The 25,961-nt window shown below is 40.9% G+C and overlaps 1 protein-coding gene across 5 annotated transcripts; it reads left to right on the top strand.

Annotated features, from left to right (window-relative positions):
* Nucleotides 1–2,361: 2,361 nt before the first annotated feature.
* On the top strand, nucleotides 2,362–15,419 carry Sntn (sentan, cilia apical structure protein). 5 transcript variants are annotated; one of them, XM_039093579.2, is made up of 5 exons: nucleotides 2,456–2,512; nucleotides 4,286–4,320; nucleotides 4,465–4,511; nucleotides 11,114–11,253; nucleotides 14,539–14,721. In XM_039093579.2, the coding sequence occupies exons 3-5, from the start codon at nucleotides 4,505–4,507 to the stop codon at nucleotides 14,695–14,697; spliced, it is 306 nt and encodes a 101-aa protein (XP_038949507.1). In that variant the 5' UTR covers nucleotides 2,456–2,512; nucleotides 4,286–4,320; nucleotides 4,465–4,504; the 3' UTR covers nucleotides 14,698–14,721. The 5 variants fall into 5 exon arrangements, with proteins under 5 accessions (XP_038949509.1, XP_038949508.1, NP_001102568.1 ...); XM_039093581.2 differs by lacking the exon at nucleotides 4,465–4,511 and having other exon boundaries at nucleotides 2,362–2,512; nucleotides 14,486–14,721; XM_039093580.2 differs by lacking the exons at nucleotides 4,465–4,511; nucleotides 14,539–14,721 and adding an exon at nucleotides 11,373–11,816 and having other exon boundaries at nucleotides 2,362–2,512.
* Nucleotides 15,420–25,961: the final 10,542 nt, after the last annotated feature.

Raw genomic sequence — 25,961 nt, 5'->3', positions numbered from 1 at the left:
CGGATCAGAGTATGGGAAATTTCATTCCAGTCGTTCCTTGCCCCTTCAGCAGTAGCTGCCTCCTTCCAACAAACAGCAGACTGTCAAGTGGTCTCTGCTCCAGGATCTCAGCTCTCTCCAGGCTCCACAACATGGGTCCTCATCAGAACAGCCAGTGGCAGTCAGTTGATTCCTTCCTGTGTCTCATGTGTGCTCCATTTCCCATCGCTTCCCACTGAGCATCCTCTGATGAGCATCTCAGTCAGAACCTGTGTCTTTCTAGGACTCTAATGATAAAGTCATTTCTGACATCACCCTCTTGGAAATTAATATTCCTTGATTTGCCTTCCCATATCAGACCGTGTTAAGTGCTTCTCTGACATGAACCCATCCACCTTGAACAGTAATTCCATAAAATGTGTTCTTTCACAGATGAGAAATCAGACTTCACAGTGTTGGCTTTCTTCTCTCAGAAAACACAAGGATCAAGTGGCCAAATCGGGATGAAAACAACAGCTGCTTCCACTTCCAAGCCTATTGTCACGATTGCTAGCAGCTCTTGATGCTACAATTCAGAATGGCCTGAATTGTTCACTAAAAAATCCCAGATCCCAAAAATTTATCCAAGATGACTTGTAAAAGAAACCAACTCTATGCGTGTTTCCTGCTTTTGAACCAGGGTCCCACTAGTCCTGGCCAAAACGAAACAAAGAACCAAAGAACACAAAACAAAAAGCTATGTCCTCCTGCCTATGCAATCACAGGACCAGTTCTATCAGCACTACCATGACTGGCGCAGCTCTAAGTCTGTAATCTGAGCAGCAAAATTGGCTCAGTGTCTATCCAGACCATGTTAGGGGATGGGCTGGCAGTGAAACAGGCCAGTGGGCAATTATAATTAGTAGAGCTAAATAAATTTTCCTTCTCCTTTCCAGATATGTATGAAAACCATTGCAGATAGTAGTGAAAAGCTAGAGGGACAAGAAAAAAAGGAAGCCCATGAAAGAAGGAGGCATGGGGATTCAGTCAATTATGTAATTCCCACGTAGATAGGGAGACCTGACTTTGGCCCACAACTACAAATGTCAAAAAGCCTGGCACAGAAGCATTAGCCTATGATCCCAGACCTTTGGTCAGGTACGCTTTGAGTCCCAGCCTCAGTGACAGACCCTGCCTCAAAACCAAAAGTGTAAAGTAGATAGCCATCAAGGACACTCCGAGCTGACTCCTGGCATCCACAAGTGGGCACATGCTTGCACACACACACACACACACACACACACACACTCACACACACACACTCACACTCACACACACACACTCACACACACACTCACACTCACACACACACTCACACACACACACACACACACACACACACACACACAAATCAACATTTTAAAAAGAAGACAGCTAGTCAGTGGTAGTACACACCTTTAATCCCAGCACTAAGGAAACAAAGTCTAGCAGATCTCTGAGCACAAGTTCAGCCTGTTCTACAGATTGAGTTCTAGGACATCCAAGGCTACACAGAGAAAGTCTGTCAATAGATAGACAAAAAGATAGATAGATAGATAGATAGATAGATAGATAGATAGATAGATAGATAGATAGATAGATAGAGATAGACAGATAGATGATAGATAGATAGATAGATAGATAGATAGATAGATAGATAGATAGATAGATAGATAGATAGATAGATAGATAGATAGATAGAAGCAGGAAGCATGATGAGACAGTCAGTATTGACCAAAGACAGCAGTGACAGGCCAGTGTGCATCCTGAATGATAACTTTTGCAGCTTCTCTTCTTGTTTCCTCTCATTCCCTCACCAGTGACTTCAGCAATTACTGGGCACGTTGTCTCTGAATTAGACTCATTCATTTGAGATAAGGAGTCGAAAATGTGAATCTGGCTTCACTAACCTTACAAATGGGTTCCCATTGTTTTGACTTAGACGCAGAACCCTTCACCGTAGTCTGCATGTCTTTGTGTAGCCTAGTCAGCATTCTTCTCTTCAGCTTCCATGAAAGCTACACTGTCCATCAGTCACAGTGACCTTTGGCCTTCAGGATACTTCACCTGGGGGCTGACTGACCTCTTGGCTTATAGCTCCTCACAGCTGCCATGTTCTAAACACTTACCTAACTAATGTTAGTCATTCTAGTAAACACACTGAGGCTAAGATTTGTCTCAAATCCTGATTACTGTCATAATGTGTCCCCAGAACCCTGCATAGCAAGTGACTCACAAGAGACACTCAAATGTTGATTAAACATATGATTCAGCACCTATATACAGTAACACTGCAAGTTTTTCAAGTGTCATTGTTCAGTTGCCATGGACTGAATGACAATAGTAACAGTGAGCAGGTGATTGTTGCTTAGGAAGGGACGCTGCACAACAGGGGAAGCCAGAGTATACGTGGCTGTATGCACAGCACCCGGGACCACACGAACCACTCCAGAGGAGAGCCCAGTCCTTCTGAAGCCCCAGCAGTCATTTCAGCACATAGCAAAATGCCTAAAAGGTCAGTGACGTTTGACTCCTATTTACTGGGTTTCAGGAAAAACTGTGGATACAGTTCCAGTCTATTCATATCAAGAAGTTGGTAGCCACAAAATTGAAAACCTGCTGTCTATAGCCACCCAAGTTCAGATTAAACTTAAAATGGAGAAACAAAAAAGAGCAAACTTGAAGCTTTGCCTGTGAACTGAAAATAAGGAATTACACAAAGATCTTTGATTGCCTCTCAAGATATATTTGTAAATTAAACTTGGTCCTGATTTCTATTGTACAGTGTAATCTTCAAAAGTGTCTTTGATGGTAGAAACTTTCGCATTATTCAAATGTGTAAAGTGGGTCTAACAAGTGAAAAGTGTTCCTTTTCGTGGAATCCCATTTAGGATACCAACTTTATTTCCAAAAACTGTATGGAACACTTAACAAGAGTAATGCATTCTGCCGGGTGAGAGGTGGGATGTGTGGGGATAAAGTGTTGAGCTCCAGCTTGTCAGGGTCCTCACTTTCTAATGGAAGAGACAGGAAATCAATCAGGGTGACAAAACCATGTGACAAGTACACAGTGTGAAAGGGAAAAGACCACACGTCCTCCACCCTAAGTGCCCATTGTGAAAAGAGAAAGGATCCTGCCATGCATCCTCATGGTGCAGAGGTTTCAGAACTCACAGAGAAGAGCCTGGGGGTCCTAATATGTGGTAGAGGTAGCCAGGCAGGCAGTTCCTACAAGGGAGAAAAGTAAAGCTTCTCCACCAAGAATCAGTGACACCCCTACTACTTGACGCCAAATCCAAATGCAAAATCATGCAAATTTTGATGTACTGCTTAGAAAGCAGCTGTCCTCTTCTTGTCTCCCACAGGGCTACGTTCTACCTACATCAGTGGCAGGTGAAATATTTCCCCAATACACCTCTCACATGTAGTCCCCACTTGCCTTGCCTTCTGAGGCGTGAAGTCCCAGTATTCTCCGGCCCTAACCCAGGACACCATCCTTACCTTCTCCCGACTGTCTCCTTTCTCTAGTTTCCAACTATGTGCTTGCTTGAGTTCTCCCATCAAGCCACTATTTACTTCAGGGAGTCCCTCAGTACAGTGCTCCCTCTGCTGGAAGCACTCCTCCTCCTCCTTCACTAATTCACTAGGCTCCTTCCATTACCCTGACAAAGTTAGCCTTTCTCTTTGTATGAATTTCTCTGGCTCAGTGAGGCATTGCCTGTTTGATAGCCATCTTTCTCGCTAGACCCTAACCTGCAGGAGAACATGTCTCTACCACCCACGAATGCAGCTCATTCCCAGATGAGGGAGGTAAGCTAAAGAGTTAGAGGGAATGCACTTAAAACCTTAGCAGTCTAGACTGTCGTATAAACAAGAATTTATTATTTTCCTTTCTTATGTGAGTGGAGTTCCAGGTCTGTGACAGCTTCACTCCATTTAGGCATGTAGGAACATGGGAGGATGAAAGCCCCAGCATCTACAAGTGGCTTCCCAGGGCTCGGAAGTACTGTTGCCTTCCAACATCTTGGGCACAGAGAAGCCCCAAAAAATAAAGTGTTCTCCTTTGTTCCTTAACCAGTAGAAGGAACTGAAGTCAGGGCCATATAAGAACCAAGAATATGTGGATACATGGGCTACATCCAGTCATGGTCATGCACTTTTTTAGTGTGTGTCGAGTACGTGCAAGGACATCTGTTGAAAACGATAATTTAAATCATGCATTGCATTATGCAGACATCAAGCGTGTCTGGCCTTAAAAATCACTGTGTTCCTTTTACTTTGTTGGCAGTGTTTCAATATCTAAACAACTGGCTTCAATAAAAGGTAAGCCATGGTTGACATGTACGTCTCTCCTGCTCTAGAACAGAGAAGGACAGGAGTTAAAATTAATAAGATGAAGAATGTCCAAGATGTGAGAAAGGTCTGGAGAAAACGTCAAACGTTCATGAAACTCTTTTTCTCTCCAAGCTGTTTGGACTTTCGCTCTTTGGGAGTTTAGGGGTTAGTGATGAAGGGTAAGTACATATCTGGATTTAATACCAAGGTAGTAGAATATTAGGGGAATTGTTGGCCTGGGGAATATTGAACAGGGCCTTATAAACTGGCAAATCTGTCTATACTACTTGAATTGCTAGGGCAGAAGATGTGTGTTCAACAAGGTGCCTCTTTTTCTCTTGAGAAGGTGACTTACATGAGAAAAATTCAAAATTGACGTGATTCTGACACCTCATGGAGTTAAGTGTGGTGATTCTGTGATAGTAACTGGTTAGGATTTCACCAAATCTAGTGCTTAATGTGCTCTGCCCCATGCTTTATGGACAAGAAAGAGACAAACACAGAAGATGGCTCTGAAGTTGTCACTTCAGTTATTAACACACTTATTGCCTGTATTCTGATACCCACGACATGCCACATGTGTGAAAAATTCTAAAGAACTTACAATGGTGTCACTCTTAGCTTGGACCTGTCCTATCCCTCATGGTACACACAGAGCTACTGGGGCAATTCTTAATTTGAATAGAGATTATAGAGCTGAAAGAAATTAATAATTATAGGGTATAAAATCTCATGAACTTAGTATTAACTACCTGTTGAAACGTTTAATATATTGAGTTGAGTAATATATATTATTAAAATCAATTTTACTCTTTTCTTCCTAGTCTTTTTAAATTGTCTACGAGAATGTTTTAAATTACTATCGTGATTTGTAGTGTATTTTCTTGGGTGACACTGATCTAGGACACAGCTGAGATAATACCAAGTTTCAAGTGTGACAGTTATGGAGATGGTATGTTCAGGGTATGAGAGAAGTACGACAGAGGGGCTTGTTGTAGAAAAGACTCCAGAAGAATAGTTTCCTGAAAAACAACTCTTAGAAGCAGTGAGCACTTGAGAAAGGAGCCATTTTGGTTTTTTGACTTAATCTTGCTATGCCTCAGTTTCCTCATCTGTAAACTGGACCTACCTCAAAGGATTGACCCAAGCATTAAATGAGTTGAGTCACATCCATTACCCAGGGAAGAGCATCCATTGCTCTGGTCTACTGTAAGAGGTCAGTGATGTCCTGAAGCTCAAATCAAATGCTGCATGTTTCATCTTGTGAGATGCATAGCGTCGGAATGAACTGTACATAGTTCAAAATCCACTCCAATGGACTATGGAAAAGGAGAGGGTAACACAAAGCTATCCCAAAGAGCTGTTTCTCAGCCATGCCCATGCCCAAATCCAAAAGACAAGACAGTCAATAAGAACTGCCAAAATACTAGCCTTTGTTTTTCTGACCCGAAGTGGTCCCTTCTAATGCTAATGCATGAGTCTGTCAGGCAGAGAGAAGTTAGGCGGCAGCCTGCTGGGCTGATTAAGGGAAGAAGCAAACTGTGAAGATGGGACACAAAAAAACCCTTTAGAGAGATATCTTCCACATTGGTAGGACAAACAACTCTTTTCTATCTCTTAATTTAAATATTTCCAGTTCTATTTTTACCATGAGCATATGCTATTTTACAGTTGGAAAAGAAAAAAAATGTGTGCAGTCTTTTAAGAGAGGTAGGATAAGAATGTGAAGTTGTGTAGTCCAGATGGAGTCCCATTCAGAGAAGCAGACTTGAACTCTACCAGGGCTGGGAAATGCCTAGCTTCCCCAACCAGCATGGGACTGTGCACAGATTTACTCTTTCTGTCAGCATCGCAGTTAGACAGACCCTTCCACCTCTGAGCAATGACTCTGCATAATCTCTCCAAGAGTAGGTTTCTAATATATGAATCTAAGACACAAATAGTACCCACCCCTGTGGGTGTGAGGAAGCACTAAATAAGATTATGCTTGAAAGGCCCCTGGAACATATAACAAAGGAAAGTGCCAGTCATTAAGGAACTCTGAGAGCCTGAGAATTACTCCTTCCTCACCAGGCAGGCACATCCAGCAGAGTACCACCAACTGCTGTCCTCCAAGGACAGTCTCAGACTCAGTAGAGAAGCTCTTCCTAGACTATATCTAACTATATTTGATTATTGATCAATAAACTGACCAGTCCAAATTATCCATGGATTTATTTCCTAAAAAATTAATATGTTCCTTCTAGGCAACCACTTCTTCAAAACCAGACATCGTACATAAGATTCACTCTTTAGCATTTTAAATTTGATATTGTCAAGATTATTAAAAATGGATAAAGTAGCACAGAATGTGTGTACATGTGCATGCACACACACACATATAGACAGACAGACCAGGAGGCATAAGAAATATGCCCAGGTCCCAGTATTTAGTGAGCAGTAAAATGCTTGACACTTCCTGGAAGCAGCAGAGATTGGGGGAAGAAATAGCTAGGAATGGGGCAAAAAAGAGCTAAGAATTGAGGGCTATTTCTCTGAGGCTGGCATCCCTGGGAAGGTGGCATTTCAGATCAGGAAAAGCAGAAGTTACAAGCACTAATCACAACATCATAAAACCAGGACTCTGAAAGGAAAGGGAGTCTGTGGAAAAGGAATGTAAAGTTTCATGGCTGTTCACTTAGCAAATTTTTGCAAGGCCCAGTACAAAGCATTGCAGATTCGACAGGAAGCAGAGCAGACAGTTGCCTGAGAGCATCAGCTCAGATTTGTGACATTTCCAATCCCAGCTCTTCCTCTGTCTGGTGACCTGTCACCTACCTGCTCTTCACTGAGGAAATGATGGTTTGGAGGAGAAACCAAATGCTTGCCAAAAACCAGACATTGGTTTGCCTCCAAACTGGTCTTTAATGCAATATGGATACTGCATGAAGCAACAAGAGTCACTCTCTGGATTGGTAAGATTTTGTTTATAGTTATTGTTACCAAGACAGTAGAAGGTCAGCAAAGGTATAGAACATAGACTCAAGGAATTGACCAGAGGTCTGAAAATGGCACATTTCTCTCTCCCTCTCCCTCCCCCTCCCTCTTCTCCCTCTCCCTCTCCTTCTCTCCCCCTCCCCTCTCCCTCCCCCTCTCCCTTCCCCTCCCCCTCTCCCTACCTTATCCCCTCCACTCCTCTCTCTCTCACTTTCTGTCTCCGGTGTGTGTGTGTGTGTGTGTGTGTGTGTGTGTGTGTGTGTGTGTGTGTGTTCACAATCACACATATGTACATTCTATCCCTCCTTTTCTCTTTCTCTTCCTCCCTTCCTCCTGGCTCCCTCCCTCATTTATCTGCCCCTATACAAACTTTTTAACTTTTACCAGTACTTCTCAATTATTTGTATTTCTTCCTTTGAGTACCACCTACGCAGCTTATTGGTCCATTTATTCATTAGCTGACTTTTTTTCTTTGCATTTTAAATGTTATCCCCTTTCCTGATTTCCCCTCCAGAAACCTGCTATCCCTTTCCTCCTTCCCCTGCTTCTATGAGGGTACTCCCCCACCCACCAACCCACTCCCACCTCCCTGCCCTGACACTCTCCTACACTGGGACATCAAGCCTTGACAGGACCAAGGACCTCTCCTCCCATTGATGCCCCACAAGGTCATCCTCTGCTACATATGCAGCTGGAACCATAGGTCCACCCCTATGCACTTTTGGGATGGTGGTTTAGATCCTGGGGCCTCTGGAATGTCTGGTTGATTTGTATTTTGTTCTTCTTGTGGGGTTTCGAGCCCTTTCAGGTACTTCAGTCCTTTCTGTAACTTTTTGATTGGGGACTCCATTCTCAGTTCAATGGTTGGCTGCAAGCATCCGCCTCTGTATTTGTCAGACTCTGGCATAGCCTCTTAGGAGACAGCTATATCAGGCTTCTGTCAGGATGCACTCTTGGCATCAGCAGTAGTGACTGGGTTTGGTGGCTGGATCCCCAGGTGGGGTAGTCTCTGGATGGCCTTTCCTTCAGTCTCTGCTCCAAACTTTGTCTCTGTATTTCCTTCTGTGAGTATTTTTGTTCTCACATCTAAGATTTAAAGCATCCACATTTTAATCTTCCAACTTCTTGAGCTTCATGTGGTTTGTGAGTTGTATCTTGGGTACTCTGAGCTTTTGGGCTAATATCCACTTATCAGTGAGTGCACACCATGTGTTCTTTTGTGATTGAGTTACCTCACTCAGGATGATAATTCCTAGTTCCATCCATTGAATTTGAAGGTCTTACAGGTTCCAGACACTAATACCTGTCAGACACAGACTTTCTACCATTCTATAGGCTTGGCTTTGCTCTGGAAATGGCTTCTGTTGCTGTACAGAGGTTTTTCTCATGGTACACAACCCAATTTTATCAATTTTTAAGATTATTTGATGTGCTCCTGTAGCCATTTCCCTGAAAGTCTCAGCTTGGAATAATTACACACACCTTTAATCCCAGCAGCCCGGAGGCAAATGCAGGTGGATACCTGAGTGCAAGGCCAGCCTTGTCTACAGAGTGAGTTCTAACACAGCCAGGGCTAGAGAGTCTGTCTCAAAAGAAAAAGACAAAGGAAATGCCTGTTTTTGTCTACATTTTGGGTGTTACGTTAAAGTCTTTGATTTCTTCTTTGACCTGTGTTGTTGCTGCTGCTGTTTTTTTTTTTTTTAATTTAATGTGAATGGGCTTTTTCCTTCATGTATCTGTATAACATGTGTGTGTATCTGATGCCTGTGGAGGCCAGAAAAGGGTGTTAGACGCTCTGGAAATGTTAGATGGCATCTGTGAGATGCCATGCTAGAAATGGCACCCAAGTCTTCTGAAGAGCCAGTGCTCTTAAACTCTTGAGTTGTCTTTCTAGATCCTCAACCAACTTTTGACAAAAACAGTTCAGTGAAGCAAATGATTTTAAGTATTGGTACTGGAGTGATGGGTCATCTCCAGAAGCAAGAACAAGACAGCACTGTGAGTCACCTACTTTACTTAAAATTGAGTTGGAATAGATTATTAGCTAAAGGTAACATAAGGGGTTTTTTTTTGTGGGGTGGGGGTGAGAAAGAGAAATCTCTTAGGAGAAAAATAAAACAAATGATTTGAAAAGAAAAGTCCTGAGAAATTGGACCCATCCAAAAAAAATACCTTTACCCTGAAAAAGACCCTGATGAAAAAATAAAAAGAGAGCAGGTGGGATATGGGGACATAGGTCATGCAAGCCTCTTGACATAGTTCAGTCCCCATGGTAAGAGAAACTGACCCCTACAAGTTGTTCACTGTTTCTACAAACACACATACCAGGAAACACATGCATCCTTCCTTACACACACACACACACACACATATATATGTGTATATATATATGTATATATATACATGCACATACATTAAAAGATGACATCTAAAAGATAATCTGCAGACTAGGAGAAAATGTTTGAAAACCTCTTATGCTATGATAATGACATGTCTTAAGTAGATATAGAACTTTCAAAAATCAAAAATTCTAAACTTTTAATCTAAATATGAACAAAACTCATTAATAGACGTCAATAGATATTTCACCAAGAAACGTACACAGATGGTAAATACACACACACAAAGATTTTTTTAGCATAGTTAGTCATTAGAAGTCCAAACAAATAGCATATTAAGATATTCTTAACACCTGCCAAAGTGGCTACAATAAAAATAGTGACAAAGTCAAATGCTTGAAAGGAAGAAAAGAACAGATTTTTTTCATGCATTATTAAATATATAAAACCCAAATATACATTTTTATTTATATGTACCCTCTTTATTAATGTTTATTTATCTACTAAATCATAAGATACACATGAGCAGAGATCATATCCAATCTTGTCACTTCAGTGTTCTGAGCCTCCCTCTAACTGAGCATGCGTGATGTCTGCAAATTGCCTGAGCTGACAGCTGTGAAATCTGTTGCTCTTCATTCATGGCATTGACTAGCCCTACTACGCAGTAGACATTGGTACTAATGGGAATATAGGGAGAAAAACAAAGGAACAGCTTCTGGCTTCATAGAGAGTGTTGTCTGGTTGGAGAGGAAGTTCAACACGGCACAGCTATAAAGTGGAATTGTCTTGTCCTCGCAGATATATTATTATATAGGATTGTTTGAATGGGTCTTTGTATCTCTGTATGTGTTGGATGCTGCCCACTGGGAAGGAAGGATTCAGCACTGTCCTCTGCATCAAGGACTGTAAATCAGAGAAACTAGCTGGAACATCACAGTGTTTGAGGGAAAGACTCGTTGCAGTGTTACTAAGTCATAGCTTACCCTGATGTCATTACTCTTATCATACTTACATGAAGTGGCGCCATCTCTAACAGAATATAAATTGCTCAAGAATGGGACTTGAAGTCTTTACACGATATCTCTTTAATACCAAAAAGTAAGAATAACATGCAGTAGGTGCTCAGTAAATATTTTCTGAGCCACTGAATGAAAATGCATCTTAGAAAACCAAGGCTCAGTGAAGTAAGGGGCTTTCCCAGGGCCACATGGTAAGCAAGTGTCAAATCTCAGCTCTACTAGCTCACATGCTATAAAAGGAACCTTTGTGCTCTCTTGCTTAAAGATGCAGTCAGATAATCCCGAATCACGCTCTAAGAAGAGGGACAATTGCACAAGCACTGGGTCATACTGACATACAATTTCCAACTTAGTCCCCACAGTTCCTATGGAAGACACATCCGTGTGTCTGCAAAAAGCATCATTCTCAGTCTGATTCCTCGCTGTGCATTTCTTCTCTCCTAGCTTTGAAAAGGGGGTCAGATCTGGAAAAAGCCATGGCTACTATTGCTCTGGTTTTCAGAAATGCTTCTGATCCTGATGGTAAACTTGGGAAAGCCACTGCCAAGAATCTGCTTCAAACCCAATTTAGGAATTTCACTGAGGTAAGAGAATTAACTGCATGAATAAAGGAGCCTCACGCCAAACAGCAAGAACTCTAGCTCCAGGGTGCCATAGCTTTATTTCAATCAACAGATATTTATTGAGTATCTCCTATATCTAGGTTGTCCACTGAGTTTGATGAACGAGCTAACATGTGGGCACAGTGGGTCAGAGCGGCAATACCAGTTGAATCTCTGAGCATGTATTCAAATGGCAAAATACTCGGATCATCTTGCTGTGAGAAACCAAAGAAGGAATTCTGAACACTAAATAAATATAGTGTTTGAAGTATGAATAAGAGTAAACTACTATATGATTTAATTTTTCTGACACCTTCTACATTGACTTACATGATGTCCTATGCATAAGTTTATACTTTGGGCAATACTGGCCTATGGAAATCTTACAAGAAAGAAAAAATGGCCAATACCCAAGCCTAAACCACCAAGATTTACTCTGCTTCCTGTGACGATCAAGAGCCTAGTCTAACAAAATATGTAAAAGTTGTCTGTAAATTCTTAGTGTGGTCTGAGATATTAAAAAGATAATAATTGTCTTTCTATAACTGTGTGTATATGTACATGGTTTTAGTGTATTAAGTATATAAGATATGACTTACTTGGAAGAACCAGATCAAGATTATAATTTCCAGTGAACCTATAGTTCTGTCAACATGTGTGTATGTGTGTCAGTGTGTATGTATGTGTGTGTGAGTGTGTGTGTGAGTGTGTGTGTGTGAGTGTGTGTGAGTGTGTGTGTGTGTGTGTGTGTGTGAGAGAGAGAGAGAGAGAGAGAGAGAGAGAGAGAGAGAGAAAAGGGAGAGAGAGAGAATGCATATGCAATGATATAACATATACAAGAATGACTTCAGGGATCTGGAGAGATGACTCAATAAGTAAAACACTTGCTACGCAAGCATGAGAGCCTGAGTTTGAATCCTCAGTAACCATCATGGTGAGCAAATGTAATCCCAGCAGTCCTAGGATAAGATGGGAGTTGGAGTCAGGAGAATCCCCGGAAGCACCCTGGTCCCCTATGTGGGTGTATTGAATGGTAAGCAAAAGGAGACCCTGATTCAGACAAGGCAGAAGATGAAAACGACCACGACATTGTCCTCCGACTTCCAAATACACACCTACCTGCCTTACACATACATGCACACATATCATATATACATACCACACTCATACCACTCTTTCTACACAGACAGACAGACAGACAGACACACACACACACACACACACACACACACACGTAGAAAGTAATGGCAATGAGGCTTATCATTCTTTGAGAGTTATGCTTACATTTTTCTTGTTAAAATATTTTTCTAAATATTCCATATTATACCTGCATGTTTTACAAATACTTTTAAGGAAAACCGTTTTTAAGCAGAAATCCTTGTAGAACTTGAGCTAAACTGTTAGGGGGGAGGCTTTTAAAGGGGTGGGGATTAGTCCTGTTGTCACATTTCCCTGCATCTGTTACCACAATAAATTATGGATCCCAGAAAGAACAAAAGCGCTCATCTGGGGGTCAGATCTCTGGAGGGCATTTAACAAACATAAGGAGGAGTGAGTGGGATCACTGATAAAAACTGTCTTCCTTCTAAAAATACCATTCATTAGGGAAGATGCCCTCAGCTTGGTGTTCTGCAGTGTGGGTAGCCAGTTTCTGCAGCAGACACACCCATGTCTGAATGTAATCGCTGTGGTGAGCAGATCCAGGAGGCCAAACCTCATTTCAGGGCAACGGAGGGGATGGTTCATCCAAGGGCATCCTCTGGATCAATGGTGCTGCTTACACTTGGCCAAACATGAGAAACGAAAACCCTGCCTTAGCCCAACAGTGAAGCTCTCTGTCTAAGATAAATGTGTGAGCACTAGTGCCCATCAAATAGTTCCTCGTGTTGTGGTGACGTCCAACCATAAAATTACTCTTTGCTACTTCATAACTGTAATTTTGCTGCTGTTATGAACCATAATGTAATTACCTCATTCCGATCCCTGTGAAATGATCATGACTCCAAATGGGTCATGGCCCGCAGGTTGAGAACCAATATTTTAAACCCTCTACAAAGGGGGTGAGGGATCCTCTGGTAAAATGTGTTATACTGTTTTGCTAAACCTAGGTCCTAAAAGAAATGTTACCTTCTCATAAGCCTAAGCACAATTTCCAGTCTTAATACACATTCACCAGTAAAATATTTTTAAAAAATACAAAAAAACAAAAAAACAACCCTAGACCCTGTGAGCATTGCTTAGAAGATATTAAAACAAAATGACTGGTTAACCCGTCAGTGACTAGAGCTCGGCAGCCTCCTGATCCTTCCATATGCAGAACAGAGGGAACAGAGAGACTTATGCTTTCATGATCTTTGGGAAAGCTGGGCAGTCATACAGGAGAATCTTTTTATTGAACTGACCCTTTCCAAGAAGTGTTCAGCTTTCTTGTAGCAAATACTCAAGAGCTCCTTTGACACAGGGTAAAGATGTGGCCTACGAGCAGTCGGCATAGAGACAAGGATGGGTTTAGACAAGGATGGGTTTAGACTGTAACAGAATGTGCCATCTTTCAAAAAATGTCTCAGGCATTGCTGGAACTTTTGCAGCCAGTGCACAGATGAGCATTTGTGGTTAAACGGAATGCACACGCAGCTTTGCACCAGAGTGACTCAAATGACATTTCTGTGCTTAATGTCAAAGTTTCCAGCTGTTGTTTGAAAGGTTTGAAACTGAAAGGGCTCTCCATTTCTTTGCTGTTCAGATGTTTTCCCACAGTCTATGTGTGAGAGCTATGTACCTAGGTACGACAGACAATCAAACTGAATGCTGAACAATTGCACAAAGCAATGTGCTTTCTTTTAGAACCGTTCATTCTGCGGTTCTGAATAATCTCATAGTCCAGGGAACACATAAGCGGCACCTCCTATAGTGAAGAGATGATATATTTAAAAATCCCGAAACATAGAAAATTCTGCCTCTAAAGAAAAGCAGAGTGACTTGCTAGTTAAGAGTATGGCTCTGGAATCAGGCAGATAAGGCCACAAATCTTAGCTCCACAGAACAAGCTGCTTGCTTTGAAGCAAGTTACTTAATTCTCTGGATATAGAGGAAGTACATATGGGGGGAGATCAGTGGAAGGATTTCAGAGACATGTCACGGGAGGATTTTCTCAATGCTTATGTGAAGGCACGCGCCTTGCTAGATTGCTAATTACATATGCATTGTTCATCAGCATCTCTAAATATGAAGTTTATACACAATGGAGGTTCACTTCTTTATCTTCAGAGAGAGGAAACCAAGCCAAAATCCCGAGACCTCCTTTCTGAGCTTGATGAGCACACAGAAAAGAAGCTGGACTTTGAAGACTTCGTGATCTTGCTCCTGAGCCTCGCCATCATGTCAGATCTGCTACAAAATATATGGAGTGAAAATACTATGAAATAAACAACTTTAAACACATGAGCAAAACGGTGTTTCTATCTGATTTGTTGTAAGTGGGACTTTAACTCCTTTCAGAAATGTTTGAATGATATGACTTGGGACACAATAACCTGAATACCATTTTTGACGAGTGACTAGTGATTTAAAGTCATTTCCCACTGAACGTGGAATCACATTTATTCATTGATCCTGCAATCATATTTGTGAGCCTCTTCTGGGTAACATTGTTTAAAAAAAATACAGTATCAAATAACCAGATAACTCCTTCCCTTTCTCATGTTTACACAGTTCCAGAAGAAGAAACAAGACATACAACAATAATTTCTGTGTCTATGTTTATGCAGGATTGTGTATTGGTGTGATGGTAACAGCACACGTATGTATGGTAGCCAGAAGTCAGCTTCCAGTGTTCTACCTCAAGTGCTGTCATTGTCCTGGGGCTCACTGGGGCTAAGCTGGTGGGTCAGTGATCCCTTGGGATTCACCCACCTCTACCTCCCCAGTGCTGGGATTTCCCCAGCCCAGCTTTGTAGGTGGGTTCTAGGGTTCAAACTCAAGTCCTCATGCTTGCACTGGTGAGTGCGTTACCAAATGATCCATCGCCCCAGCTCCGAGCAACTATGTAATAAGTTTAAGACACACTCTAATTATAAGTAAAACGAGAGTTACAAAACGCTGACAGAGTTTATTACAAGAGCTTTTAAAGATCAGACCCTTTCTGACCTATTAGAGAAAAAAAAGCCTGTGCTCGACAGTTGCTAGAGTCTGAGTTGAAAGTGAAATTGTCTAAGAAGGGACACATAGGAGATTTTAAGGGGACGACAGTGTACTTGTTATGTGAGTAAATGCATTTATCAAATTCTTAAAACTTTACACTAAAATGGATACATTATATATGTGTAAATTATAAATTATACCTAAACATGAGTTTTAACAACCTTCCAGGCTTGGTATTACATACCTTTGATCCAAGCACTTGAGCACAGAAGAATCAAGAGTTCAAGACAAGTATCGACTGTGATACATAAGACTATAGATAATCACACACATGCACACACAGATACACACACATTCACACATACACACAAATACACAGGCACAAAAATACCCATGTGCACACACACATGCACACACACACACACTTGCACACATACATGAACACATACACACATGCACACATACACACAACCCATATGTACACATATATACACATGCACGCACACACACACATACACACTCAAACACACATATACAGATATGCACACATACACACACATGCACACACTCATATGCACACATACAGAAACATTTATGTGCTAAGTCCATTTAGAGTTGCTCAAATATGTGTTTAGGGCTGACCACTTGCGATTGGATAAAGTATTGTGGGCTCTTCCTGGAGAAAAATGACTCTCCATATCTCAGCAACCATTAATTGCCTATAGCACTTTATCTAGAGGTGTGGTCTTGTAGGACTTGCCTCATCCACACTGGCATGTCAACTGGTGTTACTGTCGAAGTGTTGTTTTGCAACCATACTCTTGAGATGTCATGGATGCAGATTCCCGTGACATGTAGAAGACTATCTCACAACAGACATCCTGGTCCTATGTCCCTTATAATCTCTTGTCCCCTTTTTTGCAATGTTCTCTAAGGATGTAGGGATTTTGCTCCTCATGGATCAGTTGTGGTTGACAGGTGAGAGGTACACTTACCTGTGGGTATAAAATATGTATTTAGGATGCAGTTAAAATTATATTGGTTTGGAAAATGGCAGTAGTATGTTCTCCTCTAGGGTCCATAACCTACTAGTTGGATTAGAGTATGGGCATAAATTCCTTCCTATAGAACAACTCAAATTAGACTTCTGAATGGCTATCCCCAAGACATAGGTGCCGTTTTTTGCACTGGTACCTGCTGGGTTTGTCACATCTGTGCTATGTAGCCTTTACAGCTGAGTAAGACTGTTGATGGTCTTTATTAGCTTGTTAACTTTATATAAAAATGGGTTTTCACGCACGTATATAATAACCCTGCAAGAAGCTGGTGGGGTGGATACTATTACCACCACCTCACGGATGAAGAAATGGAAGCACAGGGATTTTCATCTTTCCCAAAGCCATACAACTAATGGGCATGAGAGCCTTCTGCTTTAATATTAGATCTCACTGTGAGCAATAATATTATAACTCAACAAAAATAGCTGTGCACACTTCAGGCACTGTGCAAGAGACCAAGGAACCAGCTGGGCCCTGGAAAACCATTTGGCATTCCTCAAATAGAATCCTGTGGGCTGTCCCCCCACCCCCCAAAATCCATTTGCGTCTCAGTCACCAGTAGCTGAATATGGCAATCTTGATGGCCAATCAAAAGGTTAAATTCACACCTTTTAGGCAAGGGAAGATGAGAGCCAAGTGAGTGATAAGGAATCTTGGGGTCATTCGAGCAGTTTGGGTATCCACTAAGACTTCAGATCTCTATCCCAGATGGGAAGTCGCACTCCTATGAGGGGGCTATCAATTATAGAATCTATTTTCGTCTGATTGAAAGATTTAAAAGGGAGCAAAGGCATGCGTATGCTGAAGCATGGTGATGGATAAATCAAGGGAAATGAAGCCTAGATAATAGAAATATTTCTACTTCTTGAATCTAGTCCAAGGAGTGTGGGTTCCTCTCTGTTAAAAGGTGCGATGTTGAAAATGGGTCTGTGGCACAGATCAGTCTTAAAATCTTTTAGTTGCAAGAAACAATGTCCACTGTGATCACCCATATAAACAAAGCAAAACATGGAATAAGTAAATGTATCAAGGAGCAAGAACTTAAAAAGAAATGAAAGGGCAGAGAGTAGTACAAGGAAAGCCCACAAAAGACTGGAATCAGAAATTGAAAGGAGAGTTGAGGTTTCCCTTGTCCCTTTCTTCTCTACATGCTAGTTATCCACATTTTCCCCTCGAAGTCTCCTCCATCCATCTTTCTATCTATCTATCTTCTTTCATTTATCTCAATCTCTTGACCAGTTTTTTTCTTTTTCTCCATACAACAGCCAAGTAATAAATTATTACTGACTTTATTTTTTTCTTGAAATGATCACTTCTCAGTAGCATATATGAAGCCCCAACATAAGCTCTCAGAAAGAGAGTTCAATTAGATAATGAAAATAGAAAGTGTTCCTAGTCCTGTTTTTGTGTGAGGTCAGGGACACAAGACGCATGCCTACTGAGCAGGTACCTTAGGAATCAATTTCTCAGAGCAGATCTTCGAGCAGGATCTCAAGGAAGAGAGTGAGAAGAAAAAGACTCACTGAGGACTTTTAAGAATTTCTCAAAGAAAATCCATAGCTTGCACCAGAAAGACTACACTGTTTATTTCCCAGCTAAGACATCAACCAAGTTTCTTGATAGAACAATTTCATTCATTCCTACAAGTGAAACCTTTTGTTTTTCATCCTTGTATAAAGAAAACCAGACAGAGTCTCCCTGGGAAGTTTTCCCATGATTAATTATAGCCAAGACATTCCTACACAAGGGCTGTGACACCCTTGCAATTTTCTAAGCATGACAGGAACATACGCAATCTTGGAACCCCTAATTTTCTTTATTTTAGCATCTAAAAGTGGGGCCAAGTGTAAGATCAAGACGGTGCTTTAAATAGTCATTTATAAGGAGAGAAGGCTGGAAAAGGACCAATAGGAGCCCTGAGAACCAACTGAACTTTGACATTGGTAAAGCTAATGAGAAGTCTTACAAAGACCAATTTGCTGAATACAATGAAAGACATGGAGACCTATGGAATTTGTGTCTGAGACGTTTTTTGCATGGATCATCTTTCTGGATTTCAGTCTGAAAATGGATTCCTATTACAAAGTAGGAACTTTGTAATGGATTTTTCTTGGAAAGATGTAATTTTCAGGAAAAAATGTAATCGATTCCTATTACAAAAACTCAACTTAACCACAGACCTCAACCTAGAAAGCAGTTGCCATTGAAATACTTTCATGCTTATGCAATGACAAAATATGAATATGAACTAATATTTCTCTTATAACCCTAAAGGGATAAAGTGGTTTTTTTAAATAATTGGATTTAGACAGTCCAAGAAGAGTTGTGAAGATGTTTTCTGGAATTCTCTGAGATTCTGAGTATTTTTCTATCATTGTCACTTTTTATAAAAGTTCTTTTCTTGAGAAACACCATGGATTCCTATTACAAAAACTCAACTTAACCACAGCCCTTAACCTAGAGAGTGGTCACCATTGAATTACTTTCATGCTTATGCAAAGACAAAATAGGACATACAACTAACTAGAAGCTATTTGTGGTCTTTATGTCTCCTACTTGGAGTGAGTGTTTGGAATGTGTATTTAGGTTAGAATGTATATAACCATGCCTCTAGAGAAGTGGGCCAAGGAGAAGAGGTAGCATCTGCTCCCAGATCTGCCACCCAGAGCTATGTGGCTCAAAGTTCTCATTCTCTACGTGAGTCTCACATATTTTCAAATACAAATTTATGATTGAAAACAAAGTGTGCTTCCTTTGAAAGTTGTTAGGATACTGCAACCGACAAATTTGTTTAATTGCCTAAATTATTATTATTATTATTATTATTATTATTATTATTATTTTAATTAACAGGTATTCTGATGAACACCTAATGCATTCAAGTATTGCTGTGTGGTCTTCTGCTTGATTCCTAACACATCTTCAGAAGACAGATATTACCATCTCTTCTTCACCAGGGAAGCATAAATGACTTCCTTTGGGCAGAGCATAGTAGGCAGTGGATCAAAGCTAGGACTGCAACCCAGGCTCACTGTACGTCACTTATTGCTTGTCTTTTATTGCATATCAGTCACTGCATGGCTCTTTTTGCATGTCACTGTATATCACTGAATGTCACTTACTGCCCATCATTTATTACATGTCCATATCACTTATTGAATGCCACTTACAATGTCATGTTAATGTCATGTCACTTATTATATGTCACTTATTGCATGTGACTTCTTCCTATGGCACCATAAATAAAAATGGGAAATTCTGTTCATTATTCATAGTCCAGTCTGAACTACAAGTAATCGTTCTCTAAAACTTAAAAAGAGAACAGCGTTTCACATGTCCAGAAACCAAAGAAAATCATGAGGAGAATGTTTTACTGTTTAGTGCAATAACAAGGTAACAACATTCTTTGTCTAGCCTCCTTCTGTGTAGTTTCACTTAGCTTCCTAAAGATTCGTTCCTATGAGGAAGTGATGGAATTTTGGAACCTATGTCACCTCTTGGCATGGCCTAATTTTTTAATAAAATGCAAATGGTCTGAAGAAGGCCACTGCTATAGGTAGAAAGAGCCACAGAAGTCTTGGCAAATGGAAATATTTGCAGGCCGGAAGGTGTATGCCAGGTGGTGTCATGGAGAGGCTGATGTGTAGAGCAGGCTAGGACGTCATTCCCAGCTCAGAATCAATGACTGGATCAAATATTCTAAAGATCATACACAGAGAAACTAGGGATGGCGGTGCATACTACAATCCAGCATTGAGGAAGCTGAAGCAGAAGGATTGGGATTCCAGACCAGCCAGGGTACAGAGTACGAAACAATTAAAAAAAAAATACTTGGGCCAATGAGATGGTTCAGAAGTTAAAGGCACTTACTGCCAGACCTGGTGTCCTGAGTTCAATTCCTAGGACCTACATGGGAAGTCCTGAAAGGAGAGGCCTGACTTCCACAAGTAATCTTCTGACCTACATGTGTTTGCCCTGGGACCTGAGTGTGTGTAACTTTACACACACACACACACACACACACACACACACACACACACACACACACAAATTAATGTGATAAAATATCTTTATTTAAATAGACCCACAGTATAAAGCCTCTCAGTAGTTAAGAGAGTCAAAGAAGTCCTCCCAGAGTGGGAAATCCCCCCAGGCTAAGAATTGCCCAGAGCCAACTCCATAAAGAACCTCTGAGAGAAAAGTCACGTGATTGTTTTGAATATGGGGTGTGTTACTAATGACTTGAGGTGCTCAGCCAACCCAACCATGTTCTCAGTAATGTTTTCATTTAAAAGGCAATGCCATTTCACCATCTGATAATCTTTGTTTATACTGAGCAGCCTGACATGCTGCTCAATCCAGTTGCTTGACCTTTTACCCAAGACATTCAATACAATTTTAGACATATCTGCAGCACACTGTGAGGACAGGTTGTTCCTAGGAAATCTAAAGACCGTCCACCATCAGGAACAAGATGGTGCTAGCTTCTTTGTGAGACAACCATATCTTTAATGTCTGTAAATGCCTGAAACTGGCTTCTTTCTTCAAGTCTCTCTTTAAAGGAGAGAAGACTGTAGGTACACAGGGGACCTCTGGCCGGCTTAGTGGAAATCAATAATGAAATTAAAAGTGCGGAAAGAAGAACCAGAGGATTTCTTAAAGATCTTCAGTTTCTTCTCATACTTTATTCTTCAAAGTACGAGTTTGATCCCTCCCTCAAAAGCTTGAGTGATGGTGAAGACATTAAACTGCATAGTAACAGGGTCCATCACTCAAGAGTGGTCCTTTCTACATTGTTCTTCATTTAGCATTTCATTGAGCTCTTGAAGGAAAGAGAGGTTAAAAACTGGAAGTCCTTTCTAATCTCCAGAATCGTCATCCAGAAATGAACTGAGATTCCATGGCCCATGGACCTTTTGCAGCTAAGCTTGGGGAAGTGGCTGACCTTGCCTTTGCCCTGAGGTCACATACCTTTCAGACCTCTAACTGTTCGAAGTTGATTTGGACACGATTCAAGAGTTTTTTTTTTTTTTTACATAGTCGGTAAATTTACAAATGATGCAGTTCTAGGAGAATCTCAGCCTGGAGTGTGAGGTTTTGATTTTGTTCTGTGTTTTCACTCTAATAGTATATATTCCCTGACATCTGTATATGGTATGCTTATAGTTGACACCTACTCAGATTGATCTGTGTCCCTGCCATGGAAGCTGTTAGATATTTTGAATATCACTGGGCCATGGAGTGGTAGAAATACCCAGCCCACACCTTCTTAGCACACTTGGACTACAGGAGGTTATTTTTAGCACATTAACAACTTACTTCAAATGCAGACATCAGCTCTTCTCTGAAGCCCACAACGTTTGTTCCATAATACCGTTGCAAGGAGTTCAAATTTCTCAAGCCTTCTTTCCATAGATGAAGGAGTCAACTGGTAATTCTTTTTGCCTCCATACCTAATAAGTATGTGTTGATGTCCTCATAACTCCTCAGACTATCTTTAGTGAGATTAAGTCCCAGTTGTCAGTGGTGACAGTCTGCTCACTAAGACATCAAGACACTATTTATTCTTTTCTTGATTTAGTTTCCCAACTTCTTCAGGTTTTTAGTTTCTAATGTTGTCTTCTAATACACTTACTATACCTAAGTAGGAGAGCAAACTGAAAAAAAAATTCTTCTGCTGAAACTTAGCCCTGCAAACAGTATTTTAAAGTACTCCTAGCCTCCAGGAAAATCTGTTCAGTGGAAATTCCAGGTACTCCTTGGAATCTTTGGGGAGACACATAATCAGAGACCATGAGACTGAAAAGACAGAACAACCATCCCTTCAAAGAAGGAAGGTCCAGTGTGGGAACACATAAACAGAGATGGAGAGAACAGGAAGTCTGATAGGGCATCTAATGCATTTGAAGGTAAGTGCTAAGGAATTGGGTATAAAATGTTCATGTGTCACATCTCTGTCCTTCTGACTCATTCTAGTGAGGGTGACTACTAGGCTGGGGATTAGAGGTACCTCTGGCCCTCAGAATCTTTATTCTGCCCTGCATTATTCAGGATTCAATTGAAGGAACAGACCCCTAATGACAAAGGATTTGTACTAAACACCTGATAAAATAGACAAGGCAAATTTCAGTTTTCATTGATGTGGGGATGGATTGTTTGTATTATGAAGCTAAGCTCAACCCCAAATTCAACACCCAAAGAAGGATTTGCTCACAACCGTCATAACACTCAGGAGATCTTGAGCTCAATTCTAAACAGAGTGGAAAGAAATGAAGATTTACAGATAATAGGCAAGAGAAAAATCCCTAAGAGGAACTGGTATCGTGGGCTGGAGAAGGAATAATTTCTTAGACATGAAAAATAAGTAGTGGTGATAAATAAGGCTTTATATTCCAGAGTAAAAGTTTAACAGAAAAAGAAGACTATAAAATTTGGCTTCAGTTTAGTCAAGGAGTTCATACAGAAGCTGTATGACCCCTGTGCCCCTAAATAAAGGCTAACTGAAGAATGGAATCCTCCATTTTCATGACCAACAAATGTCTTTGATGATTAAGAAAGAAATGAGTAGCTACACAATGAAAATTATGTCCTTGAAAATGTGCCAGGAAGAGAAGCACAATCCATGCTCATTGCTGCTCCAGTCATAATATCTAAAACGTGTGAGCAATCTAGAAATCTACCAGCAGATACATATATTAAGAAATAGTACATAGACAAAATGAAATTGTATTTGGCCTTAAAGAAAAATAAAACAATGACATTTGCAGGAAATAAATAATCTTGGAAGACATGTAAAACATGTTAAATATATTAAGACATAGTAAGAAAAACAAAGAATCAGATTTTCTCTCACATACAGAATCTAGATTTAAATCTCTCTGTCTCTGTCTCTATCTCTCTCTGTGTCTCTGTCTCTCTCTGTCTCTCTGTATCTGTCTCTATCTCTCTGCCTCTGTCTCTATGTGTCTCTGTCTCTCTGTGTCTCTCTCTCTGTCTCTCTCTCTCTGTCTCTCTGTGTGTGTGTGTGTGTGTGTGTGTGTGTGTGTGTGTGTGTGTGTGTGTGTGTGTGTGTGTAGGTGCATACAGTTCATGAAAGAAGGAAAGGGACTCTTGTACTCTCGTGTTCTGAATGCTAAATGTCCTACATAGTCTCATGGCTTTGAACACTTGATCCCAGGGTGGTGCCACTATTCAGATAGGTTATAAAACTTTTAAAAGGTAGAGTTCTGCTGGTGGGACGATGTCACTTCACTCAAGTTTTCAGGGTTTATAGCCTCATTCTACTGCATGGTCTCTTTGCTTCCTGTGTATGGATAAAATGTGATTACTCGGATCCCTGCTCCTGCTACTATGTTTTCCCCAACCATCGATACATCTCCAGTGTGATAGACTCTCTCCCCACAAAGATGCAAGCCAGCATAAAGCCTTTCTTCCCTGAGTTAGTGTTTGCCAAGTTCTTTTATCATGGGAACAGAAAGGTAATGGAGATTACAGGAGGAAAAGAAGGTATTCATCAATTGATAAGTAGATAATAAAAATGTTATGCATAAATGTGATTTATTTGGTTGTAAAGGAAAACAAAAGAGCCATGTGGAAACCTATCCTATAACAACGTATAAATTAGAGTTACATGTTGTAGAAATTATTTAATCCAGACCCAGGGTTTCTACCCTGCCTTTAATCATTTAGTCCCTAGATAAAAGACACACACAACCATTATATTTACAATAAGCCTTAAACAGCACAAGGGCTGGGCAGATACCTACCTTATATGCTATTAGAGTCTACTTGCCTATCGATAATTCCAACCTGTTATGATGTTTCATCTGGGCTAGCCACCCAGAGCCACAGTTTTATGATTCACTTAATTCATGGTGGCTTCTCTCTCCTCCTATTGCACTTTCTCCTTCCTTCCTTCTTCCTTCTTCCTTCTCCTCCTTCTTTTTCTCCTTCTCCTTCTCCCTCTCCTTCTTTTTGTGGTTTTCCTCAGAGCCCAAGCCCAGGAAACTTAAATCCTTATCTATGTCTCTTCTGCCAGCTATTAGCTGTTGGCATACTTTTTTTTTAAATTTATTTAATACTTAATAATAATTCTTTGGTTTCCGGGCAAACATCCCCCTCCTCCCTCCCTTTCCTTATGGGTGTTCCCCTCCCAACCCTCCCCCCACCAGTCTAGTTCACTGGGGGTTCAGTCTTAGCAGGACCCAGGGCTTCCCCTTCCACTGGTGCTCTTACTAGGATATTCATTGCTACCTATGAGGTCAGAGTCCAGGGTCAGTCCATGTATAGTCTTTAGGTAGTGGCTTAGTCCCTGGAAGCTCTGGTTGCTTGGCCTTGTTGTACATATGGGGTCTCAAGCCCCTTCAAGCTCTTCCAGTTCTTTCTCTGATTCCTTCAACAGGGGTCCTATTCTCAGTTCAGTGGTTTGCTGCTGGCATTCGCCTCTGTATTTGCTGTATTCTGGCTGTGTCTCTCAGGAGAGATCTACATCCAGCTCCTGTCGGTCTGCACTTCTTTGCTTCATCCATCTTGTCTAATTGGGTGGCTGTATATGTATGGGCCACACGTGGGGCAGGCTCTGAATGGGTGTTCCTTCAGTATCTGTTTTAATTTTTGCCTCTCTCTTCCCTGCCAAGGGTATTCTTGTTCCCCTTTTAAAGAAGGAGTGAAGCATTCACATTTTGATCATCCGTCTTGAGTTTCATTTGTTCTAGGCATCTAGGGTAATTCAAGCATTTGGGCTAATAGCCACTTATCAATGAGTGCATACCATGTATGTCTTTCTGTGATTGGGTTAGCTCACTCAGGATGATATTTTCCAGTTCCAACCATTTGCCTACGAATTTCATAAAGTCGTTGTTTTTGATAGCTGAGTAATATTCCATTGTGTAGATGTACCACATTTTCTGTATCCATTCCTCTGTTGAAGGGCATCTGGGTTCTTTCCAGCTTCTGGCTATTATAAATAAGGCTGCAATGAACATAGTGGAGCACGTGTCTTTTTTATATGTTGGGGCATCTTTTGGGTATATGCCCAAGAGAGGTATAGCTGGATCCTCAGGCAGTTCAATGTCCAATTTTCTGAGGATCCTCCAGACTGATTTCCAGAATGGTTGTACCAGTATGCAATCCCACCAACAATGGAGGAGTGTTCCTCTTTCTCCACATCCTCGCCAGCATCTGTTGTTGGCATCCTTTTTACCAATCAGAAATAACTTAGGGGCAGGTCACTTAGGTCTTTGTGCAGACTACAGGTTTTGGGGACTCTCACTTAGCATTGTCATAGCAGTAAGACCAAACCTCAAAAGTCACACTATGCAAGGGATAATACTACTCCCAAAAGCCATGGGTTTTTGAATCAGAACTACACTGCCAAAGGTGAGATAATTTCCCTCAAATTGTTGATTATGCATATCCTGAAGACACCTGCATCAATGCAGACTATTATATGAAAGTACTCTGAGCTGCGCACTTGAAATAGAAGGTGAGACG

This window comes from Rattus norvegicus, chromosome 15 (assembly GCF_036323735.1).
Source record: "Rattus norvegicus strain BN/NHsdMcwi chromosome 15, GRCr8, whole genome shotgun sequence".
In the NCBI taxonomy this organism is placed as follows: Eukaryota; Metazoa; Chordata; class Mammalia; order Rodentia; family Muridae; genus Rattus; species Rattus norvegicus.
This window is presented reverse-complemented; position numbering and strand designations above follow the sequence as displayed.

Coding starts and splice junctions, on each gene's coding strand:
- Sntn (NM_001109098.1), top strand. CDS start 2,415: ATGCACAGCACCCGGGACCACACGAACCACTCCAGAGGAGAGCCCAGT. Junction 2,513..4,285: donor CATAGCAAAATGCCTAAAAG/GTCAGTGACGTT, acceptor CTTTGTTGGCAG/TGTTTCAATATCTAAACAAC. Junction 11,254..14,538: donor AATTTAGGAATTTCACTGAG/GTAAGAGAATTA, acceptor CTTTATCTTCAG/AGAGAGGAAACCAAGCCAAA.